General features: G+C 30.0%; 2 protein-coding genes across 8 annotated transcripts in view; both read left to right on the top strand.

The window, feature by feature from the left end:
• Window positions 1-385, top strand: part of LOC111684087 (titin) — a 19,416-nt gene extending 19,031 nt beyond the window's left edge. Inside the window, exon 12 of the mRNA XM_046951515.1 lies at window positions 363-385. Within this exon, the coding sequence (XP_046807471.1) occupies window positions 363-385 (23 nt within the window). The remainder of the gene's footprint in view (window positions 1-362) is intronic.
• Window positions 364-20,901, top strand: part of LOC124420456 (uncharacterized protein DDB_G0283357-like) — a 37,257-nt gene continuing 16,719 nt past the window's right edge. Inside the window, exons 1-7 of one of the 7 annotated variants that reach the window (XM_046953293.1) lie at window positions 364-549; window positions 5,387-5,398; window positions 8,965-9,105; window positions 14,725-14,758; window positions 17,966-18,834; window positions 18,907-19,257; window positions 19,385-19,963. In XM_046953293.1, the coding sequence (XP_046809249.1) occupies window positions 14,742-14,758; window positions 17,966-18,834; window positions 18,907-19,257; window positions 19,385-19,963 (1,816 nt within the window). In that variant the 5' untranslated portion in view covers window positions 364-549; window positions 5,387-5,398; window positions 8,965-9,105; window positions 14,725-14,741. Of the gene's footprint in view, window positions 550-4,770; window positions 4,801-5,386; window positions 5,399-8,964; window positions 9,106-14,724; window positions 14,759-17,965; window positions 18,835-18,906; window positions 19,258-19,384; window positions 19,964-20,901 lie in introns of all 7 variants that reach the window. The other 6 variants (XM_046953292.1, XM_046953291.1, XM_046953290.1 and 3 more) reach the window with 6 other exon arrangements.

Raw genomic sequence — 20,901 nt, 5'->3', positions numbered from 1 at the left:
ATCACTGACAATCTAAAACTGAAACAATATCCCATATAGTGAGTTAGTTTGAAAGGAGGATGTATACACATCAAAACCGAAGAAATACACTTAGGCCTCTATCGGGACAGTTGTGCGCTCCTTAACCAGTGTCACAGGTGGGAATCGAACCCACCAACTACGGTCTACCAGACTAGAACACTAACCTACCGGAGGCCAGTTATATCCCATATAACATCGAGTCATTTTAAATATTATAAAGTAGCCTTTCATAAAGTCGATTTAGATCTATTTGATTTTCCTATTAAATTCCTTCTTCCCACTTACTTAACTACTCTTCTATAACTGTTTACATAAATATATATCTTTTATCTTCTTTACAGGCCGATTTTTCATGGTCAATTAAGGGTGATAACGAAACAGTCGAATGGTTGGGCAACGGTGACCATAAAGCATTTAAGGATAAAAGCTATTATGAACTAAAAGAAGATTATGCCATAGCACGTACCTATCGTTGTGTGGCCAATAATACAGCGGGTGCTGGTACATTCTGTGAAATCGAAGTTGCCGGTAAGTACAAAAAGAATAATTTTAATAATACACTCAGTAGCAGTATTAGTAGTAGTGAAAAGACTACGTGTATGTATGTATAAGTAAGGGGTGTACGATGTTTAAAAAGCTGTTGTATGTAGTCTAGTAGTAAAATTAAACTGCAATTGCTGCAGCCGCTTAAATGACAGTAAATAGTAGTAAAATGTTTTAACAGATATTTGAAGAAAAACTAGAGTGAGTTAAAACGAAAAGATTGTGCATTGATTATATGCCTAAATGGTTTATACAAAAAATAAAAGTTTATAATGTTTAAAAAGCTTTCAGTATGCTTTGCAATTTTCTCTTTCTCTCTGTAGCAATAAGTGTTTTATATATGCAATATTTTAGCTTTAAATGGCTTTAAAGGACTTGCAAAAGTATAAGACTATTACAATTGAAACTGAAATTAAGTGATGAATGGTCTTTTAAGTGATGAAGATAAACTCAAACAATAAGAAAATAAAAATCACTTTAGTAGCTTTTAGCTTTATTTCCTTATCTATTTTTTTTCTTGTCAAGACAATGGTAATTTGGATAGAGTTCAAATTAAAGTTGTGAAAAACAAAACACAAAAAAAAGAAGGCTATTAAAAATAAATTGAAAACTATTTTCGTTAAGAACAAAAGTGGCAAATGTGTTGAATTACATTTATAAAGGATTTTATTCTAGAAATGAAAATATGTTTCAGTCTTTTAAGAAAGGAAATAAAAAGTGTCCGGAGAAGTTAATATAAAAAATGCAATAATCTACTTTTTGTAACAGCGAAGTTCTTTCTATAGAACAGACTGATAAATACACCTTCTTTAGTACAGTAGCAGCTAGTCAAGGATGTACTTTCTTAAGATCAGCTTTAGCTAGCGATGGATGTCCTGTCTTTAGTACAGCTTGAGCTAGCGATGCATGTACTCTTCTGTAAAGTTTGAGCTAAAGATAGATGTTCTCTTCTTCAGTACAGCTTGATCTAGCTATGGATGTACTCTTCTTTAGTGCAGCTTGATCTAGCGATGAATGTTCTCTTCTTTAGTACAACTTGAGCAAGCGGCTTGAGCTAGCGATGGATGTTCTCTTCTTTAGTACAGTTTAAACTAGGGGCGGATGTTCTCTTCTTTAGCACATCTTGATCTAGCGATGGATGTACTCTTCTTTAGTACATCTTGAAATAGTAATAGATTTACTTTTCCTTATTATAGCTTGAACTAACGATGGATGTACTCCTCCCTAATACATCTTGAGGTAGTAATGGATGTACTCTTCTTTAGTACAGCTTGATATAGCGATGATTCTACTGTGTTGAGCAAGCGATGGATGTATTATTCTTAAGTTCATCTTGAGCTAACTATGGATGTACTCTTTTTAAGTACAGCTTGAGCTAGCGATGGATGTACTCTTCTTAAGTACAGCTTGAGCTAGCGATGGATGTACTCTTCTTAGTTACAGCTTGAGCTAGCGATGGATGTACTCTTCTTAATCACAGCTTGAGCTAGCGATGGATGTACTCTTCTCTGCCAAAGCTTAAGCTAGCGATGTATGTTCTCATCTTAAGTACAGCTTGATCTAGCGATGGATGTACTTCTCTTTAGTACAGCTTGATCTAGCCATTAATGTACTCTTCTTGAGCTAGCTTGTGAAAACTATTGTCTTCTTTTGTCATGTGGATGCAGGAGAACTTTTTTCCTCTAAAAGCGAAAACTTTTTAATTTAAAATCACATTTAATTTCAAATATTTACTGCCAATTTACTGTGCAAATTCTATTGAGATATAAATCTCTAACTACAGATTTACTTTGCCACCTAATCCTTGTATTTATGTTAATATTATTCACATAATTTTAACAAAAGCCATTGATTTTCAGACAAAAACTAAAGTAAATATTGTTTCTTTTTTTGAATAATCAAAAATTACAACAGAAAAACTTTTTAGTTAAACACATTTTATGTCAGCTGTTTAAATTAACTTAACCTATACCAATTGTGCTTTTAGCAAAACAAGGGCCAAATAAATTTCCAAAAAACCCCTCCAACCCTCCACTTAAAATAAACAATTCCCTCTAAATATAAAGGTAGGGAGGGGAGGTACAATAATAAAACCAAAACACAGCTAAAAACAAAATCAGAAAATGTGAAGCACAGAAAAACAGAAAAAAACAAACTAACGAACAATTTGAATTGTTGAACCAGAAGAAACGCGATGAAACCACCACAATCAAGTAGAAATAGTATTAAAAATTAAGGCAGACAACAAAAAAATACTCTTACTAAAACAAAATTTTAATTCAAATGCACACACATACACACAAACTGATAAAAATACACAATGGCATCCTAACAAATCCGTGGCAGTATCTGTGATAAAATGAATAAACGGAAGCTGATTACTGTCAATATTTGTTTCGACTGTGTTTTAATACAATATGTATTTGTTTGTGTTAGTGTGTTTCTATATGAGCGTCCGACTAAAGAGAGGGGGTATATTTTGTTGGTTCTTGTCAATGTTATTGTTACTTTTGGCCAGTTTCCTGTAAAACTGGGTTTTCAGTTCGATTGTTTTGTTTTGTGATTTTGTGTGTGTGTGTGTGTGTGTATTAAAAGGCGTTAAAACGTAACAGCTACAAGATTTCCAACAATATTGCAATTTTTGTTATTGTTTTTTGGTTAAAACCACCATGACTTTGAATTTACAGCACGTGCTGTTTGAATTCTAACCACCAGCTAATTTTTTTTATTTCATCTTCAAACACTCCTCTATGTTTCCGTTTCCTCTGTAAGCAGCTTTTGATTAGGATATTGTAACCATCTTTTATAATTTTTTTCAACCTTTTTTCGGTTACAAACTGCAGCTGACGCTTTTTAGTTTGTTGTAGTGGAAAAAAAATAAATTTTCAATTTTGTGAGTTTATTATTTTTTCTTTTGTATTTATTTCTTCGATAATTTTTTTCTCTTCATTTTAAATTTAATGTATTTTGTTGGTTTTTTTTTCATTTTCTTTGCCTGAACCCATGGTTGGTTGGCTTGGCATTGGTTGTGATTTTATTTATATGTTTGTATTAGGAAAAGGAAATTGATTTCGTTGTGTTGTTACACTTCCTTTTAAACAAGAAAATGAAGAAGAAGAAGAAAAAAAAGAGTTTTCTTTCAATTCGTGCATGTTGCTGTTATTTAGTTTTTTTTTTTTTTTTTGGCGGTTTTGGTTGAAAAATAATAAGTATTTGTATAAAATAGAGATAATATTTAAAGCTTAAGATTTACCCAGAAAAAAAAATTAGGGTGAAAATACATTTCTATAAAGCTTTAGCTGAATTTAGTATAACATTCTTAAGTATAGTGGAAGCTTACGATGGATCTACTTTCTTTAGAACAGCAGGATAGATGGATGCAGATGGGAGCTACCGATCTTGTATGTACATTCTTTGGTACAACAGGATCTAGCTGTGAATGTTTAGCTTGAGCTAGCGATAGACTAGGTTACAGACTAGACTATAGACTAGACTACAGACAAGACTATAGACTAGACTATAGACAAGACTATAGACTAGACTATAGACTAGACTATAGACTAGACTATAGACTAGACTGTAGACTAGACTATAGACTAGACTTTAGACTAGACTGTAGACTAGACTATAGACTAGACTATAGACTAGACTATAGACTAGACTATAGACTAGACTATAAACTAGACTATAGACTAGACTATAGACTAGACTATAGACTAGACTATAGACTAGACTATAGACTAGACTATAGACTAGACTATAGACTAGACTATAGACTAGACAATAGACTAGACTATAGACTAGACTATAGACTAGACTATAGACTAGACTATAGACTAGACTATAGACTAGACTATAGACTACACTATATTCTACACTATAAACTACACTATAGACTACACTATAGACTAGACTATAGACTAGTCTATAGACTGGACTATAGACTAGACTATAGACTAGACTATAGACTAGACTATAGACTAGACTATAGACTAGACTATAGACTATAGACTAGACTATAGACTAGACTATAGACTAGACTATAGACTAGACTAGGCCTCTATCGGGCCTGTTGTTCGCTCCTTAACCAGTGTCTTAGCTAGCGTTAGATGTAGTATTTTTGTTTAGTTTTCAGTTACTTTTAAATTATTTTGGTTCAGGTTTTATTATATATGTTTTAATACTTTTTGCAAATATATTTTACAGCTACTCATCCATTTATCATTTGGTGGAAAGGTAAAGTTTTCAGATGAATTTAAAAAAAGTTTAAAGCATGTCTAATAAACAAATCTGAAAGCTTTTACAGTTAAACTTGAACATTCTTTATACCTTGTCCTTGTACAGCTGTTATTCCTAAAAGAAATCTACAATATAGTCGTTTACTTCAATTCCATACTTTACCTTAACTCACAGCGATCTAACAGGTTTCTGAAAATTGTTCAACTAATTTGAAATCCTCTACCTAATCAAAAATTCCTCGAAAGTACGATTTGATGTTTTGCACTTTGTGGAAATATTAAAAACAATCGTAATGATAATAAAAGCATTATATTTTTAAAAAAATGTTTAAAATTGGTTTAAAATATCTAAGTAGTTGTAGCTTAGTTTATCTTAAGAACTTGGTGTTGGTAATATTTAAGTAATGTTTTTAAAAGCTATTATTTTACAAAAGAATTTCTAAAATATTTAAAAATTATAACTCTCATCTTTTTCCCCCAACTGCTTTTTAAATTTTGATAAATACTTAAAAATGAAACATGCTTAACTTGAACGCTTAAATATGCTTGAAAAAAACACAAAATCCCAAAAAATTAAACTACAGTGCGCCTTAGAAGTAAGTAGAAACAAAAAAAAATTGTCTAATTCACCAATCATGTTGTAACAACCTAAGTGCTAAAAACAATTCATTTACAACCACACAACAGCTAAAGTGAATTAGACAAATATTAAAAATTTAAACAAATATTTTTTAGAAATAGAATTTGTTTATGTTATTGTTAAATTTTATTTTTTTTTTAATATATGTTTGAATTTTTTTTTTATTATTTCTTAAGAAAAAAAGTTCTTTTTATATTATTTAAAGAACTAAATTCCTTTTTTTTAAAAATCCCTCCCCTAATGACTTATGACACCTTGTTTTTGTTAATGACTTATTTAATAAAAAGCTATTTACTACTTTCATATAAACATAACTTAATAAAAACCTACATACTCTATACAAGTTGCTCATAAACAAAAATTCATAAATTTTACAAATAGTTTCATATTACAAATGACGGAAATATTTGAATATGAATAGACAGTTCATACAATTTATGTTGCATATACATAAGTATGTGTGAAAAAGAAAAACATCAGCTCAAAGAAATGTCATAAAGAATTACTTATCTACGACAGTATAGAAAATATAAACCAACCCAGCAACATTTTAAATAAACAGCTTAAAGCTTTTTATCCATAAAGTTAAGTAGAAAAACATTTGCTGGTTTAAAATTCCTCTTCTACTTTATATGCTGTTGAAAAACGGATTTCTCATACATATGACTACTTGAAGTTATATAAACCAAGAAACTTAATTTAATTCCCTGAATTGTATTTGAGCAGCGAAAGGAAAAAATCTTGTTGTCATATTTGATAAATTATTAAGGTGAAGAATGTAATATGAAATATATTTTTTCAATACTTAATATGACTTTACATAAAAATGTAAAAAATATGCAACACAAAAAAATATAACAACAATGTAGCATGAGGCAGAAACTAGAAAATGGTCTAGAATAAAATATATATTAGATTATAGATCATATCAATGACCAGATTATATACTAGACTAGAGACTCTACTAATGACTAGACTTTAGACTCGACTATTGACTAGACTATAGGCTACACCGTAGACTACAAAATTAACCAAACTATGGTTCAGATAATAGACTGAAATAAAGACTAGACTATAGACTAGACTATATAAACTATAGACTAAACAATAGATTAGACTATAGACTAGACTATAGACTAGACTATAGAATAGACTATAGACTAGACTATAGACTAGACAATAGACTAGACTATAGACTAGACTATAGACTAGACTATAGACTATACTATAGGCTAGACTAAAGACTAGACTATAGGCTAGGTTATAGACAAAATTATAGCCGAGACTATTGACTAGACTATAGACTAGACTATAGACTAGACTATAGACTAGACTATAGACTAGACTATAGACTAGACTATAGACTAGACTATAGACTAGACTATAGACTAGACTATAGACTAGACTATAGACTAGACTATAGACTAGACTATAGACTAGACTATAGACTAGACTATAGACTAGACTATAGACTAGACTATAGACTAGACTATAGACTAGACTATAGACTAGACTATAGACTAGACTATAGACTAGACTATAGACTAGACTATAGACTAGACTATAGACTAGACTATAGACTAGACTATAGACTAGACTATAGACTAGACTATAGACTAGACTATAGACTAGACTATAGACTAGACTATAGACTAGACTATAGACTAGACTATAGACTAGACTATAGACTAGACTATAGACTAGACTATAGACTAGACTATAGACTAGACTATAGACTAGACTATAGACTATAGACTAGACTATAGACTAGACTATAGACTAGACTATAGACTATAGACTAGACTATAGACTAGACTATAGACTAGACTATAGACTATAGACTAGACTATAGACTAGACTATAGACTAGACTATAGACTAGACTATAGATTAGACTATAGACTAGACTATAGACTAGACTATAGACTATAGACTAGACTATAGACTAGACTATAGACTAGACTATAGACTAGACTATAGACTAGACTATAGACTAGACTATAGACTAGACTATAGACTAGACTATAGACTAGACTATAGACTAGACTATAGACTAGACTATAGACTAGACTATAGACTAGACTATAGACTAGACTATAGACTAGACTATAGACTAGACTATAGACTAGACTATAGACTAGACTATAGACTAGACTATAGACTAGACTATAGACTAGACTATAGACTAGACTATAGACTAGACTATAGACTAGACTATAGACTAGACTATAGACTAGACTATAGACTAGACTATAGACTAGACTATAGACTAGACTATAGACTAGACTATAGACTAGACTATAGACTAGACTATAGACTAGCCTATAGACTAGACTATAGACTAGTATATAGACTAGACTATAGACTAGACTATAGACTAGACTATATACTAGACTATATACTATACTATAGACTAGACTATAGACTAGACTATAGACTAGACTATAGACTAGACTATAGACTAGACTAGACTATAGACTAGACTATAGACTAGACTATAGACTAGACTATAGACTAGACTATAGACTAGACCGCAAAATTATACACTGCACTATAGAGTAGACTAAAAACTAGACAAGTGACTATACTATTAACTAGATTATAGACTAGACTACTGAGAACTAAAAATATATTTTACTAGACGATAGACTAGATAACAGACCACACTATAGAATATCCTATATTTTAAACTATAGACGAGACTGAATAGACTAGACAATAGACATTACTATTACCTACATATATACAAACTTGTCTTCAGGCTAGATAATACGCTTGGTTATTGATTTGGTTTTAGGATATACTATAGATTAAACTATAAACTGGAGTAGACATTTGACTAAAGAGAAGACGGTAGATTATATTCTTTATATACTACAAAGCAGACAATAATATAAACAGTACTACAATCCTTACTAGACAATATACCATACTCTACATTGTACTCTGTACTTAAGATTAGATTTTATTTTATGCTTAATGATAGTTTTATTCTAGGGTCTAGATTAAGTTGGCTGAAAACTTGACTCTAAACTATAATTTTGACTAAATTTTCTATGGAATCTTTAGTGAATTCTAAACTAGCCTAGTTTAGACTATCGACTGTACTATATATTTGACTGTATAGGCTAGAACTTGACTTTTATACATTCCCTCTAAACTATTCTTTAGACTTTAAACATTTATCTTCACTTTATACATTACTTTTGACAATGAACTAAAGACAATTCATTTTTTTAAGTTCTTTAGTAAAATCCAATACCTACCTGCCACGATTATCCCTTCACCAAACTTTGTATATACACTGAATTAAAATATTGTGTATATTTTAAAATTTGCAGGCATGTAAAGGAATTTATTGGATTATAAAATATAAATTTTTCTTAATTTTTTAAATTTTTAAAAAATTTTAAATTTTTCACAATTTAAGTTTAATTTGTTAATCTTCCTTTTTGTTTAATATTAAGCAATTATTTATTAAAAATATTAATTAATTTTATTTTAATTTATCCAATTAATTTAGAACAACTTGCATGGTGGCAGCGTTGGGATACAACAACATTAATCATTCTGGTGGCCAGTATATTGGTTCTACTGTTGGCTGTCATTATTATTTGTTGTATTATTATTTGCATTTGTCGTCGTCGTAGACGTCAGGATAAATGTAAGTACCTTGTATTAAGTTTTTGAGAAAAATATACCAAATTCCTTAAAACTTATATTTAATTATATTTATGTTAAGTTTAGAAGAAAAAAATCTAAAAATATTTAAAAAAGGTTTAGGGTTAAATTAAGTTTAATTTTATTTTAATTATTTTTCTTTTCTTAATTAAGTTTTAATATCTTTTTGTTTATGATTTCTTTTAATTTCTTATAATTTTTATGATTTTGTTTTTATAATTTTGTTGTTTTTTTTTTAAATTTAACAAAATTTGTGATAATTTTATTAAAATTTTTTATATTTAAGCTTTTGCATGGCTTTTTGAGAATGAATTTCTTTTGTTTAACAAAAGCATGTTGAGGAATGTTTTGTTTTTTCAATAATTTTCCTAATTAATCAGAAAGTTTTAATAACATTTTATTCTAAATTGGTGACATAAAACGTTTAATGTTATTTCTCCCTAATCCTTATCTAAAGCTAGATTTTAAAGCAATGATTTCCCTATGCAGTCCCCATGATTGAACTAGAACTTGTGCTTTAGAAAAATTGTCATTATGCAACCCTTTTAAAGCTCCTATCTTCCTTTAAAGCACTAAAAGCTCATTCTTTGTTGTCATTAGATATATGTAACTGTTTTCCTCATTAAACTTAAACAATTTATTAAAAACCATTAAAGCTTTTTCCATTAACTGATGTCTCTAACACAACATCTGTGCTTTCAGTACGTGTCAACATAATTACATTTTTTTTTCTAAATTTCATATAAATTATTTATTAATTTTTAATAAATCCAGAATTTTTTAAAGCATCTCCTCCTATCCCTCAAACTTACCCTGTCACAAAAAAAAAAAAATAGGAACTCATTATACATGCATGACTTGTCTACAAATAATATGTTTTTCTAAATAAAAGCTAAATTTCTAATAATTTTTAATTACAATTTATTTAATTTAATTAAATAAATAAACATAAACATTATAAAAACATAATCATTATGCGTTTATTAAATAATTTAAATGTAATAAATTTTAATATTCCTAATATATTTTTTTGTTTTTTTGCTAAACTAATATTATAAAAATAAGTATTAATATAAAACTGAACAAAGTGAGAAAGAGAGAGAGAGAGCGCCAAAACGTTTGTTTTACCAGACTGTGGTTAAATTAGTAATAATTAGAATAAATAAAATAATTATAAATAATGAGTTTGATAATCATAAACAAATGAACTTATAAACTATTAAAGAGATTGCTCGACAATAAGAATTAAATAGATTTAGCTAATGCGAAAACAAATACAAATAAATTTAAAATTTTAGGGACCAAACCACTTATTTATATGCAAGACTATAGAAAATAAAATAGAAAAGAATATAGACTATAAACTAGACCCTTAACTGAAGTAAAGACCTGACTAAAGACTAGACTAAAAATTTTATTATACACTAGACTAAACTAGAAATGACTATACTATAGCTCAGACAAAATAGACTAGACTATATAACAGACTACAGACTAGACAATACACTAGACCATAGAATTGACTATAGACTGGACTATAGATTAGACTATTAATTATATACTAAACAATAGACTTAACTAAAGGCTAGACTATATACTAGACTATAGACTACACTACAGACAAGACTATAGACTACACTTAAGACAAGACTATAGCATAGACTACAGACTAGACTGAAGACTACACCATATAATAGACTATAGACTTGAACATAACTTCGACAATAGACTATTAACTATATACAAAACAATATACTTAACTAAAGATTAGACCATATACTAGACTATAGACTACACTACAGACAAGACTATAGACTACACTTAAGACAAAACTATAGCATAGACTACAGACTAGACTGAAGACTAGACCATATAATAGACTATAGACTTGAACATAACTTCGACAATAGACTATTAACTATATACAAAACAATATACTTAACTAAAGATTAGACCATATACTAGACTATAGACTACACCACAGACAATATTGTAGACTAGACTTTAGACAAGACTATAGAATAGACTACAGACTAGACTGAAGACTAGACCATATACTAGACTATAGACTTGAACATAACCTTGACAATAGACTAGCCTACAGACTAGAATATTGACTAGACTTTGGACCAGACCAAAGACTAGACTATAGACTAGACTATAGACTAGACTATAGACTAGACTATAGACTAGACTATAGACTAGACTATAGACTAGACTATAGACTAGACTATAGAGTAGACTATAGACTAGACTATAGACTAGACTATAGACTAGACTATAGACTAGACTATAGACTAGACTATAGACTAGACTATAGACTAGATTATAGACTAGACTATAGACTAGACTATAGACTAGACTATAGACTAGACTATAGACTAGACTATTGACTAGACTATAGACTAGACTATAGACTAGACTATAGACTAGACTATAGACTAGACTATAGACTAGACTATAGACTAGACTATAGACTAGACTATAGACTAGACTATAGACTAGACTATAGACTAGACTATAGACTAGACTATAGACTATAAATTAGACTATAGTCTAGACGATAGACTAGACTAAATACTAGAATTTTAACCAGAGTAAAGGCTAGACTAAAGACGGGATTATACACTAGACTAAACATTAGAGTGAACTATAGACTAGACTATACTAAAGACTTGACTATAGACTAGACTACAGACTAGACTATAGACTGGTCTAAAGACTAGACTATAGTATGGAATAAAGACTAGACTATAGTCTAGACTAAAGACTAGACTATAGTCTAGACTAAAGACTAGACTGTAGTCTAGACTAAAGACTAGACTGTAGTCTAGACTAAAGACTAGATTGAAGTCTAAACTAAAGACTAGACATTAGTCTAGACTAAAGACTAGACTACAGTCTAGACTAAAAACTAAACCATAGTCTAGACGAAAGACTAGACTATTGTCTAGACTAAAGACTAGACTATTGTCTAGACTAAAGACAAGACTATAGTCTACACTAAAGACTAGACTATAGTTTGTACTAAAGCCTAGACTATAGTATAGACTATATACTTAACTATAGATAAGTCAATAGACTAGACTAAAGACTAGGCTATATACGCGACTATAGACTAGATTATAGACTAGACTATATACTACTCTATAGACTAGACTTTAGACTAAGGTAAAAACCAGATTAAACACCTGACTTTAGACTGGACTATATGACTATAGATAAGACTATAGACTAGACTAAAGACTAGACTAAAGACTATTCTATAGACTATAGACTAATTTTTAGACTTTTCTAAAGACTAGACTAAAGAGCAGACTATAGATTAGTCTTTAGACTTTACTATAGAATAGACTGTAGACAAGACTATAGGCTAGACTATAGAATAGGCTATAACCTAGACTGCAGACTAGACTTTAGACTAGACTATACTATAGACTAGACTCTAAACTAGATTGTAGACTAGAATTTAGACAAGACTGTAGATTAGAATATAGAATATACTATAGACCAGACTATAAACTAGACTATAGACTAGACTGTAGAGTACACTATAGTTTAAACTATAGACTTAACTATAGACTAGACTATAGGCTAGACTAGACTATAAGTAGACTTAGACTAGACTATTAACTGGACTAAACTAGAGTAAGGACTAGACTATAGAATATACTATAGTCTAGACTATATAATAGATTAAACTCTATAATGGACCGTAGTTCATGCAAGTCTTGAAACAAGACTTCTGAATGTGCTCTTGACTCTAGATAAATCTTATGACGTAATTCTTCAAATTACACCCAATATCCTGTTACTCCTTGCAGAATATCATACACAAAAAATTGCACATTTAGCATAAAGCTGGAATAAAAATTATTATGATTTTTTACTTAATGACTCAATTAATGATTAATTTAAACAATTGATTTTAATTAATATTCATTAAATCGTGCGTGCTAAATTTATGTTGAGTGAATTGTCATTAAAGCAATTAACAGAGTGAATAAAACATATATTTATAGTTAAGGTTTTTATCAAAAAGATAATAATATTAAAGAGATGGCTACAATAGCAAAAGTAGCATTTAGCAAAAAACTATAGAAAGAAGAATCGCTACAAGAAAATGTTAAAATCAGGAATTAACAGAGAGTGACAAATAAGTTTGTTCTCTGTGGTTTATGGTTTTTTAGGGTTATGCAAAGTTGAGCTATAGAGCGTAAAAGGACATGTGAGACTATTTCTTTAACTCTACGTATTTTGTTAATTTTTTTCTGTAAAATTCCAAAAAAAAGTTCAAATATTTTTAAACACAGTTGTAGGTGAAACTCTCTCTCTCTCTCTCTCCCTCTTTTACTTGTTTTTTTCTTGCTTTTCTTATTTATATATACATTTATTTATGGCCCTTTTGTTAACATTTATTGTAAATATTTAAATTTATGTTCAACAATTAATTAAATATAAAAATCTATAACTTTTTTTCTCTTTTTCAAATGCTTTTTTGTATTATGTTACTGCTTATGTGTTGCAACTGTAAATAACCAAAAAAAAAATTATATAAAAAAATTGTTTTTGTGTGCAACGACTCATCAAATAATGTTTTTTTGTTTAAAATTAAAAAAAAATATCTTTAAAACAACAAAAATCATTTTATACAAAAAAACTACAACAACTATAACTTTTAACATCAAACAACAAATCTCATAAAAAAATGCACAAAAATACTTAAAACTAAAAAAACACAAAAAAACATTAACGCAATTTGCAAACAATTAAAACTAAAAAACAACAACATTCCTAATACAAAAAATAAACACCACAACAACATATCAACCTAATACAATCATTTCACTAATATAAATACAAATAAAACTAAAAACAACAATAATTATAATTAACAAATAATGAAATGAATTTGAAAACTAATTAAATAAAATAAATAAACAAAAAAATTTAAAATTAAAAAAAAAAAAACAAAAATAACAACAATTTAACATAAAAATTACATTATTACATACATAAACTTTCATGCGAAAAAAACTAATACTCACTTTAAACAAAACAAATAAACATTACAATTACCTGCATTTTATAATTACTATCGTTCCATTTTAAAATTTTTCTATTCCTCCTCCACAACCATTAATATATGTTTGTGTGTGTTTGTAAATCAAAAATGGCTTTTACTTGTTTTCTCTTCGTGTGTGTGTGCTTTTATCCTGTGTGCTTTTATACTTTTATGTTTTTTCCTAAATAAATATTTATGTTAAATTTTCAAACCTTTAATTTTTTTAAAACTCTTTTTTTTTTTTGCTTGCTACTTAAACAACAACTAAACGTTTACAAAAAAAAAATATAAAACAACAACTACAAATTAATTAAATTAACCTCAAAAACATGCCTAACTAATGTTAATAACTTAAAATCATATGAAAACAAAAAAAAAAAAAATGTTGCAAAAAACACTCATCATTCAAACCAACGCTTTTTTCACAACTTCATCATCTGGGTTTTTAAAATTTTTTTATGTTTTTAAAACATTAATTTAAATTAAATACAAAAACAAACAAAAATTTTGTTGAAAATTTTGTTTAAAATCCAAAAGATCGTACTGATGTTTCTATGAGTGCTACACACAGGTAAGCAAAAGTTTTAAGTATTGTTATTTCGTTTACTCGTTTAAGCAATTTGTTTTGTTTAACAGTTATTTTATAGAAAAAACTAGAAATTTCAAAGAAAACTTAACATGACTTAACACTTTTACTAAGGCGTATGAGCATTATTCAATATATAGAAAATATCATACGCTTAGGTGTAACCGCTTAACAAGCTAAAGATCAAGGTACTTAATAGCACAACTTTCATAGACTTTTTCATACGTATGCTTAGGCGTATGAGTATTATTCAATATTAAATAATCTCATACGTATTGGTGTACGAATTTCCAGAGTTTTAACGTGAATACCTGCCTTGACAGGCCTATTTCACGGTAGTCTTTCCTCTACTGGGTAGACTTAAGAACGGTCTATCATCGCTCCTTTAACCTTCACCTAGACACGTAACCGGTGGACCGAAGTACGAATACATCAAATAAGCCGATGATATTGTTCTTACTCACAGGGACACGCTGTGGTAATTCTGATATGAACAGAGTATACTCTGAACAAGGAAGGAAAATTCAATGGTATCATTTGTGTATTCATCATCATTCAACCTACATTCAAAAGAGAAATACATACGAAACATTCATTATAGGTAGACGGGAGGAGTGAGGCCCGCCGTACCTCACATTTATCGCGTACCATATACAATCAATACCAACTCATTTCCAACGCTTAGTCTCACAGTCACTCCTCTATGAGGTTCTGTTGTTTTGGCAACAGCACCGAACTTATCCCGAAATATTGAATTTACCTTACATCAGTCCTTTTACCGCCACTTACTCTTCCCGCGAATTTGGGTTTAAATCACAGCCACTACGTGGATCCCGAAGGAACCTCAACCAACTGACCAGCCGGAACAGGACTAAGGCAAACAGTAGACCGTAACCAATTTTTTAGCCCCGACCACACTAGAGATGGTGGTTTTATGCCCCCGGGGGGAACGTCTTGGTGTACGTACTGAATTGAAACATTCCCACTGTAATAGTGAATATAATCGAAAATAAATTTGATATTTAATTATAAATTAGACAAGTAAATAGCACAATTTAAATTTACTTCGGATTTATCTGCGAACTTTTTAATAATACACATTTTTTTTGAACTTACGCGTTTACTAAGGCGTATACGTATTATTCAATATAAATCAATCTCATACGCCTAGATGAACCTATTTAATTTTCGACACTTTAAACTTAATAACTAGTTTAAAGCATAGATTTTTATAAAATTTTATAATTTAAGTATACTTAGGCATATGAGTATTATACAATATAAAATATTCACATACGCAGTGATGTACATCATTATATTGAAAATTCCCAATATTTTTAAAAAGTCTCATACGCCTTAGGCGTAATTTCGTATTGTAGACTCTCTCAACTAGATAACTAGTTAAAGGTCAATATCCTTAATAGCACAGTGCGTTCCTTTACCAGTACTTCAGGTGAGATCAACCCCACCACCTTAGGTCTACCAGACTAGATAAGCACCCAATAACCTACCAACTTGTGGACACTATAACTAGATAACTAGTTAAACGTCAAAGTCCTTAATAGCATAGATTTCAAAATCTTTAATAATGTGTGTATACTTAGGCGTATGAGTATTTTACAATATAAATTATTCTCATACGCATTGGTGTACAACATTATTTATGAATAAAACCAATTTATACATCGTATATAAAAACACAATTAAGTTTAAAAGCTGTTAGATATGTTGCTCACACGTACGGGGATCATAAGGTTTATGAAATTTAGCCATAATTAATAACTTATCAAAAGCTCGGTTATGTGATCAGATTATGAAAAAAATCATAACGAAACTATGAATGAAATTATCGTCTATGTTCTGAATGCATTTCTTTATAATTTTGCAATCAGTGTTCTTGATGAATAAAAATTATCACCAGCAAGATATTTTGAACAACTTGCCATGAACAATGTGTTCAGAAGAAACTTCTCGTTCTCCTTTGTTCTACATTTGCCTAAAACCGCCGGCTGATAAAGAGCAAATGTGTTCGGAAGGAACTTCTCGTTCTTCTTCAGTTTGCTTCATCATTATTTAGTATTACAAACGGTCTTATGGGAATCTTTCAAGTTGCTTCATCTAATTTGGTATTACAAACGATCGTATGGGAATCTTTCGTCCCTGTTTGTAATTCAGCAATCGTTGAATGAAACGATTTTGCAAAAACTTACCTTTAGAGAAGTTTTCAATTATGACTATCTTATAGAACAATACATCTTAGATGGATGCTTATTGCTCTTATTATCTTCAGACTGTTAGATAATAAGTAAACCTATAGACTTGATGAATCTCTTACAATGAAATATGGTCTTAGGTTGAACATATCGCATTTACTGCCATCGTTAAGTCAATTTTGAAACAATTAAAGAATAAACCGAAAAAGTGGAAGGCAAAGGAAAGGATCCTCGCTAAAATTAACGACAACAGCACATATCGGAGAGCTATTGCAAAATGAGTCAATAATATGAACCAAAGTTTTTAAGAAAGATTCGTAGAGATATAATACTGCAACTTACATAATGCAAAAAATCAATGATACTATAAGAATTTTGTAGGATTTCCACAACTATCTTTTTAATATCCAGACACTTTAGCCAATGATGATCAATCTGACATCTGTGAACATTATGAACTGTGTGGCAATTGTATGAGATTCACAGACAAGCTTTAAGCACAAATGGATCTAACAAGGGTACATCTTGAGACTCAACAACACGAAAGGATTGTATGATTTATATACAAAAATAACTTTGAAATTTCAAGTTTTCTTCTTAGCTTTTTGTGTAGTATATTTAAGCTTAATCTTTGTTTTCTTTGTAAAATTTTATTTTTATTTTAATTTTTAATTTATGTTTTTTTATTAATCTTTTTTTATTTCGTTTCATTTATAATTGCACAAAAAAATATATAAATTTTGGCTTATGTAAACCTGTATGTTGTATGTGTTTAAAATATGTTGTGGCTTGTTGTAAATGCTTTTTTTTAATAAAAAAAATATTACATTTTTTAAAAAAACATAACATCATTACCACAAATACAATAAAAATAAAAAAAATCATCAATAACCAACAATTTCATCACAAATTGCCATTGAATAAAAACATTTACAAAATAATGCATAAAAATTCATAATATACAAAAAAAAAACCAAAGTGTTTTATCATATCAACCGCATATGCCGCAAGTGTTATCAGCCAATACGGTATTGCCCGATACACTTAAGGTGCCCATTATAAGCAATATGTTACTGCCGGCCATGGCCGGTGGTCAATGTAAGGATAATGTCAATAGTGTAAAAGCAACACCCATTATGATACAAACAACAGCAACACAATCAACAACACCCATACAAACAACGCCCATACTTACAAAACATTTAAGTAACACCACAGCAACAAACACATTAACATGTAGCAATAGTGGTAGTGGCAACAATAATAACAACAATGATAATACAAATAATACAGATATATTGCAACATATAATAAATAGCACTACAACAGCAACTACTGTCAACAATACCTCCACTACTATTACAACACCGCCAACAACAACAACAACTACTTTAGTTACTACACCCACACTAAGTGTACGCTTAGGTGGTGCGGGTGCACAGATACCCAAATCACCACCCCGCTGGCCATTGAGACCAGGTGTTATGGTGCATGTCAGCAGTGATACTAAAGAAAATTTAGCCGTTAATCGCATGACTTTAAAACCGACTGCTACTTTGGCTAATTTGACAGCCAACTCGACAGTAAATGACAGTTCGGTATCTTCATCAACACTTAATAATAGTGCTGCCACCAATACAACACAAACAACATTACTCAATGTCACTAGACCATCTTCAGCTACCATGACTCTGGGACGTATTGGTAGACAAGCTAATATACAGCAACAGCAACAACAACAACCACTGCATGACCAGCAAGATTTACAAGCACTTAAGGTGGAGGCTAATGAGCACGATAGCAGCAGTAAACAGCAATTATCATTATGTCAAACTTTACCTAAAAGAGGTAAACAAACAATTGCAACAAATTTGACAGTTACAACTACACCTTATGTAATAAATTTACCCACAACTACAGATGCATTAACAGAGGAAGCAAATACTTTGGAATTAACTCGTACACATGAAAATGATGAGGATATACAACAACAGGAAATAGCAACTAATCTAGGAAATCCTTCAAACGAAACGGAAATAACACATTTGAATGTTAAACTTTCAAATTTCAAAAAAGTTGAGCTTTTCTTTAGTAATATGTTTTTCAAAAGATCCACTAAAACCGATGGCTGTCGTGATAGTCAAAGAAGTCATGTGGGTTTATTGGGTGGAAAATTTTGGAAACGTTCAGAGGCCACCTCGTCTCAACGAACTAGCAAATCTCCTTTTAGCACGGAACATCGTTTGAAAGGCATACGCAGCAGTGGCAGTGGTAATAATTAATTTTACTTTTTTATTTTTATTTAATTTCATTTCTTTTAAGTTTGCTTTACATTTTCTTTATAATTTGCTTAATTTTTTTTTAATTTTATTTTTAATTTTGAAAAAACTCACTTTAGTTACTTATAAAAAATGTGCTAAAACCACAGCCAGAAAAACTGACTCACACTTAAGTAGTAGCAACACAATCACCACTACAACCAACACTTGCATAACATCTCAAAACAACAACAATGATACAGAAATCTTAAATACTATAGGACTGATCACAACCACAGCACAAGCTCAACAACAAACACCAGCCAAGACAACAACCATTCAATACACTCCACAAACAACACAAGAACAACATCAACAACCACAGCAACAACACCCATTACCAGTATCAGTGATCTCAATGTCGCCTTCCTTAAATATCAATCACCCTCCACAAAACATAACCGCAGACGAACGCCATGCCGCCGCCATAATGCCCAACGACAGATCCGTAACAACGGTTATACAATCTATACCATCGACTATAGTGTCGAGCCGCGTAATATCACGAAATCCCAGTCAGAGTTCTGTTCAGCGCAAGGGTATACTAAAAGCACCCACACCGCCACCACGGCCACCTCCCATCATACGAATGGCTGTTACGCCTCTGAAGCGTTCAGCCAGTCAAACGGAGAAATCGCAGAAAATCGAAAAAGTTCAAAGTAAGATTTTTGGTTTTTAATTTTATTTTTTTTTTCTCCATTTCAGTTTTAGTTTTTTTTGTTTTTGTTCCATCATTCATATCAATCATGCATAAAATAATGTCATTATAAAAGTCTAAAAGCTCCAATAATTATTGGTAGAATTCTTATTTTGTTAAAGTTATTATGAAGGAAAGGAAATGTATAAAGTTTAGGGGGATGAAAAAGCAAAAGCTTTAAGTATAAGTTTCCAATAGAATAACATTCTTAAATAAGCTTTTAATCTGTAAGCAAAAGCTTAAAAATAAAATATAAACTAAAACTTTTTCTAATTCTGAAAAAGTTTCAGATTCGTTATCAAAATAAATTAGTTTTCCACGTTTTACAGAAACCAGTACAAGTTCAAGTTCAAACTTTAATAGAAAAGCTCTTTGCTGAATAGAATAACATTCTAAGAATAACATTCTTATATAAGCTTTCATGCTTTACGCAAAAGCTTAAAAATGAAATATATACTAAAGTTTTTTCTAATTTTGAAAAAGCTTTTGATTCGATATCAAAGTGTAATAGTTCTCCATGTTTTACAGAAACAAATACAAGTTCAAGTTCAAACTTTACAAGAAAAGCTTTTTGCTGAAAGCAAAGGATTCTAAAATATTTTTAATGTATATAAAAGAAAGCTTTCTATATCTTACAAAACCAAAGTTAACAACAAATTCGATAGAAATATCAACTTTTGCAAAAGAAATTTCTAAATAGCTTTTTTTCTAACAAAACTAAAGCAAAATAATTTTCTTGTTAGAAAATTATTTTGCTTTTATAAAAAACTTTTTTGAATATAATCGAAAGCTCAAGAAAAGCCTTTTTGGAATGTAAATGATTTCATGTTCAAATAGAAAGTCTGAAAGTCTGAATATAAGCGAAAGCTTAAGGAAAGCTTTTATCGTTATCTATATGAT

Source organism: Lucilia cuprina, chromosome 5 (assembly GCF_022045245.1).
Source record: "Lucilia cuprina isolate Lc7/37 chromosome 5, ASM2204524v1, whole genome shotgun sequence".
In the NCBI taxonomy this organism is placed as follows: Eukaryota; Metazoa; Arthropoda; class Insecta; order Diptera; family Calliphoridae; genus Lucilia; species Lucilia cuprina.
The sequence above is the reverse complement of the archived record's forward strand: the minus strand, read 5'-3'. Positions and strand labels throughout refer to the sequence as shown.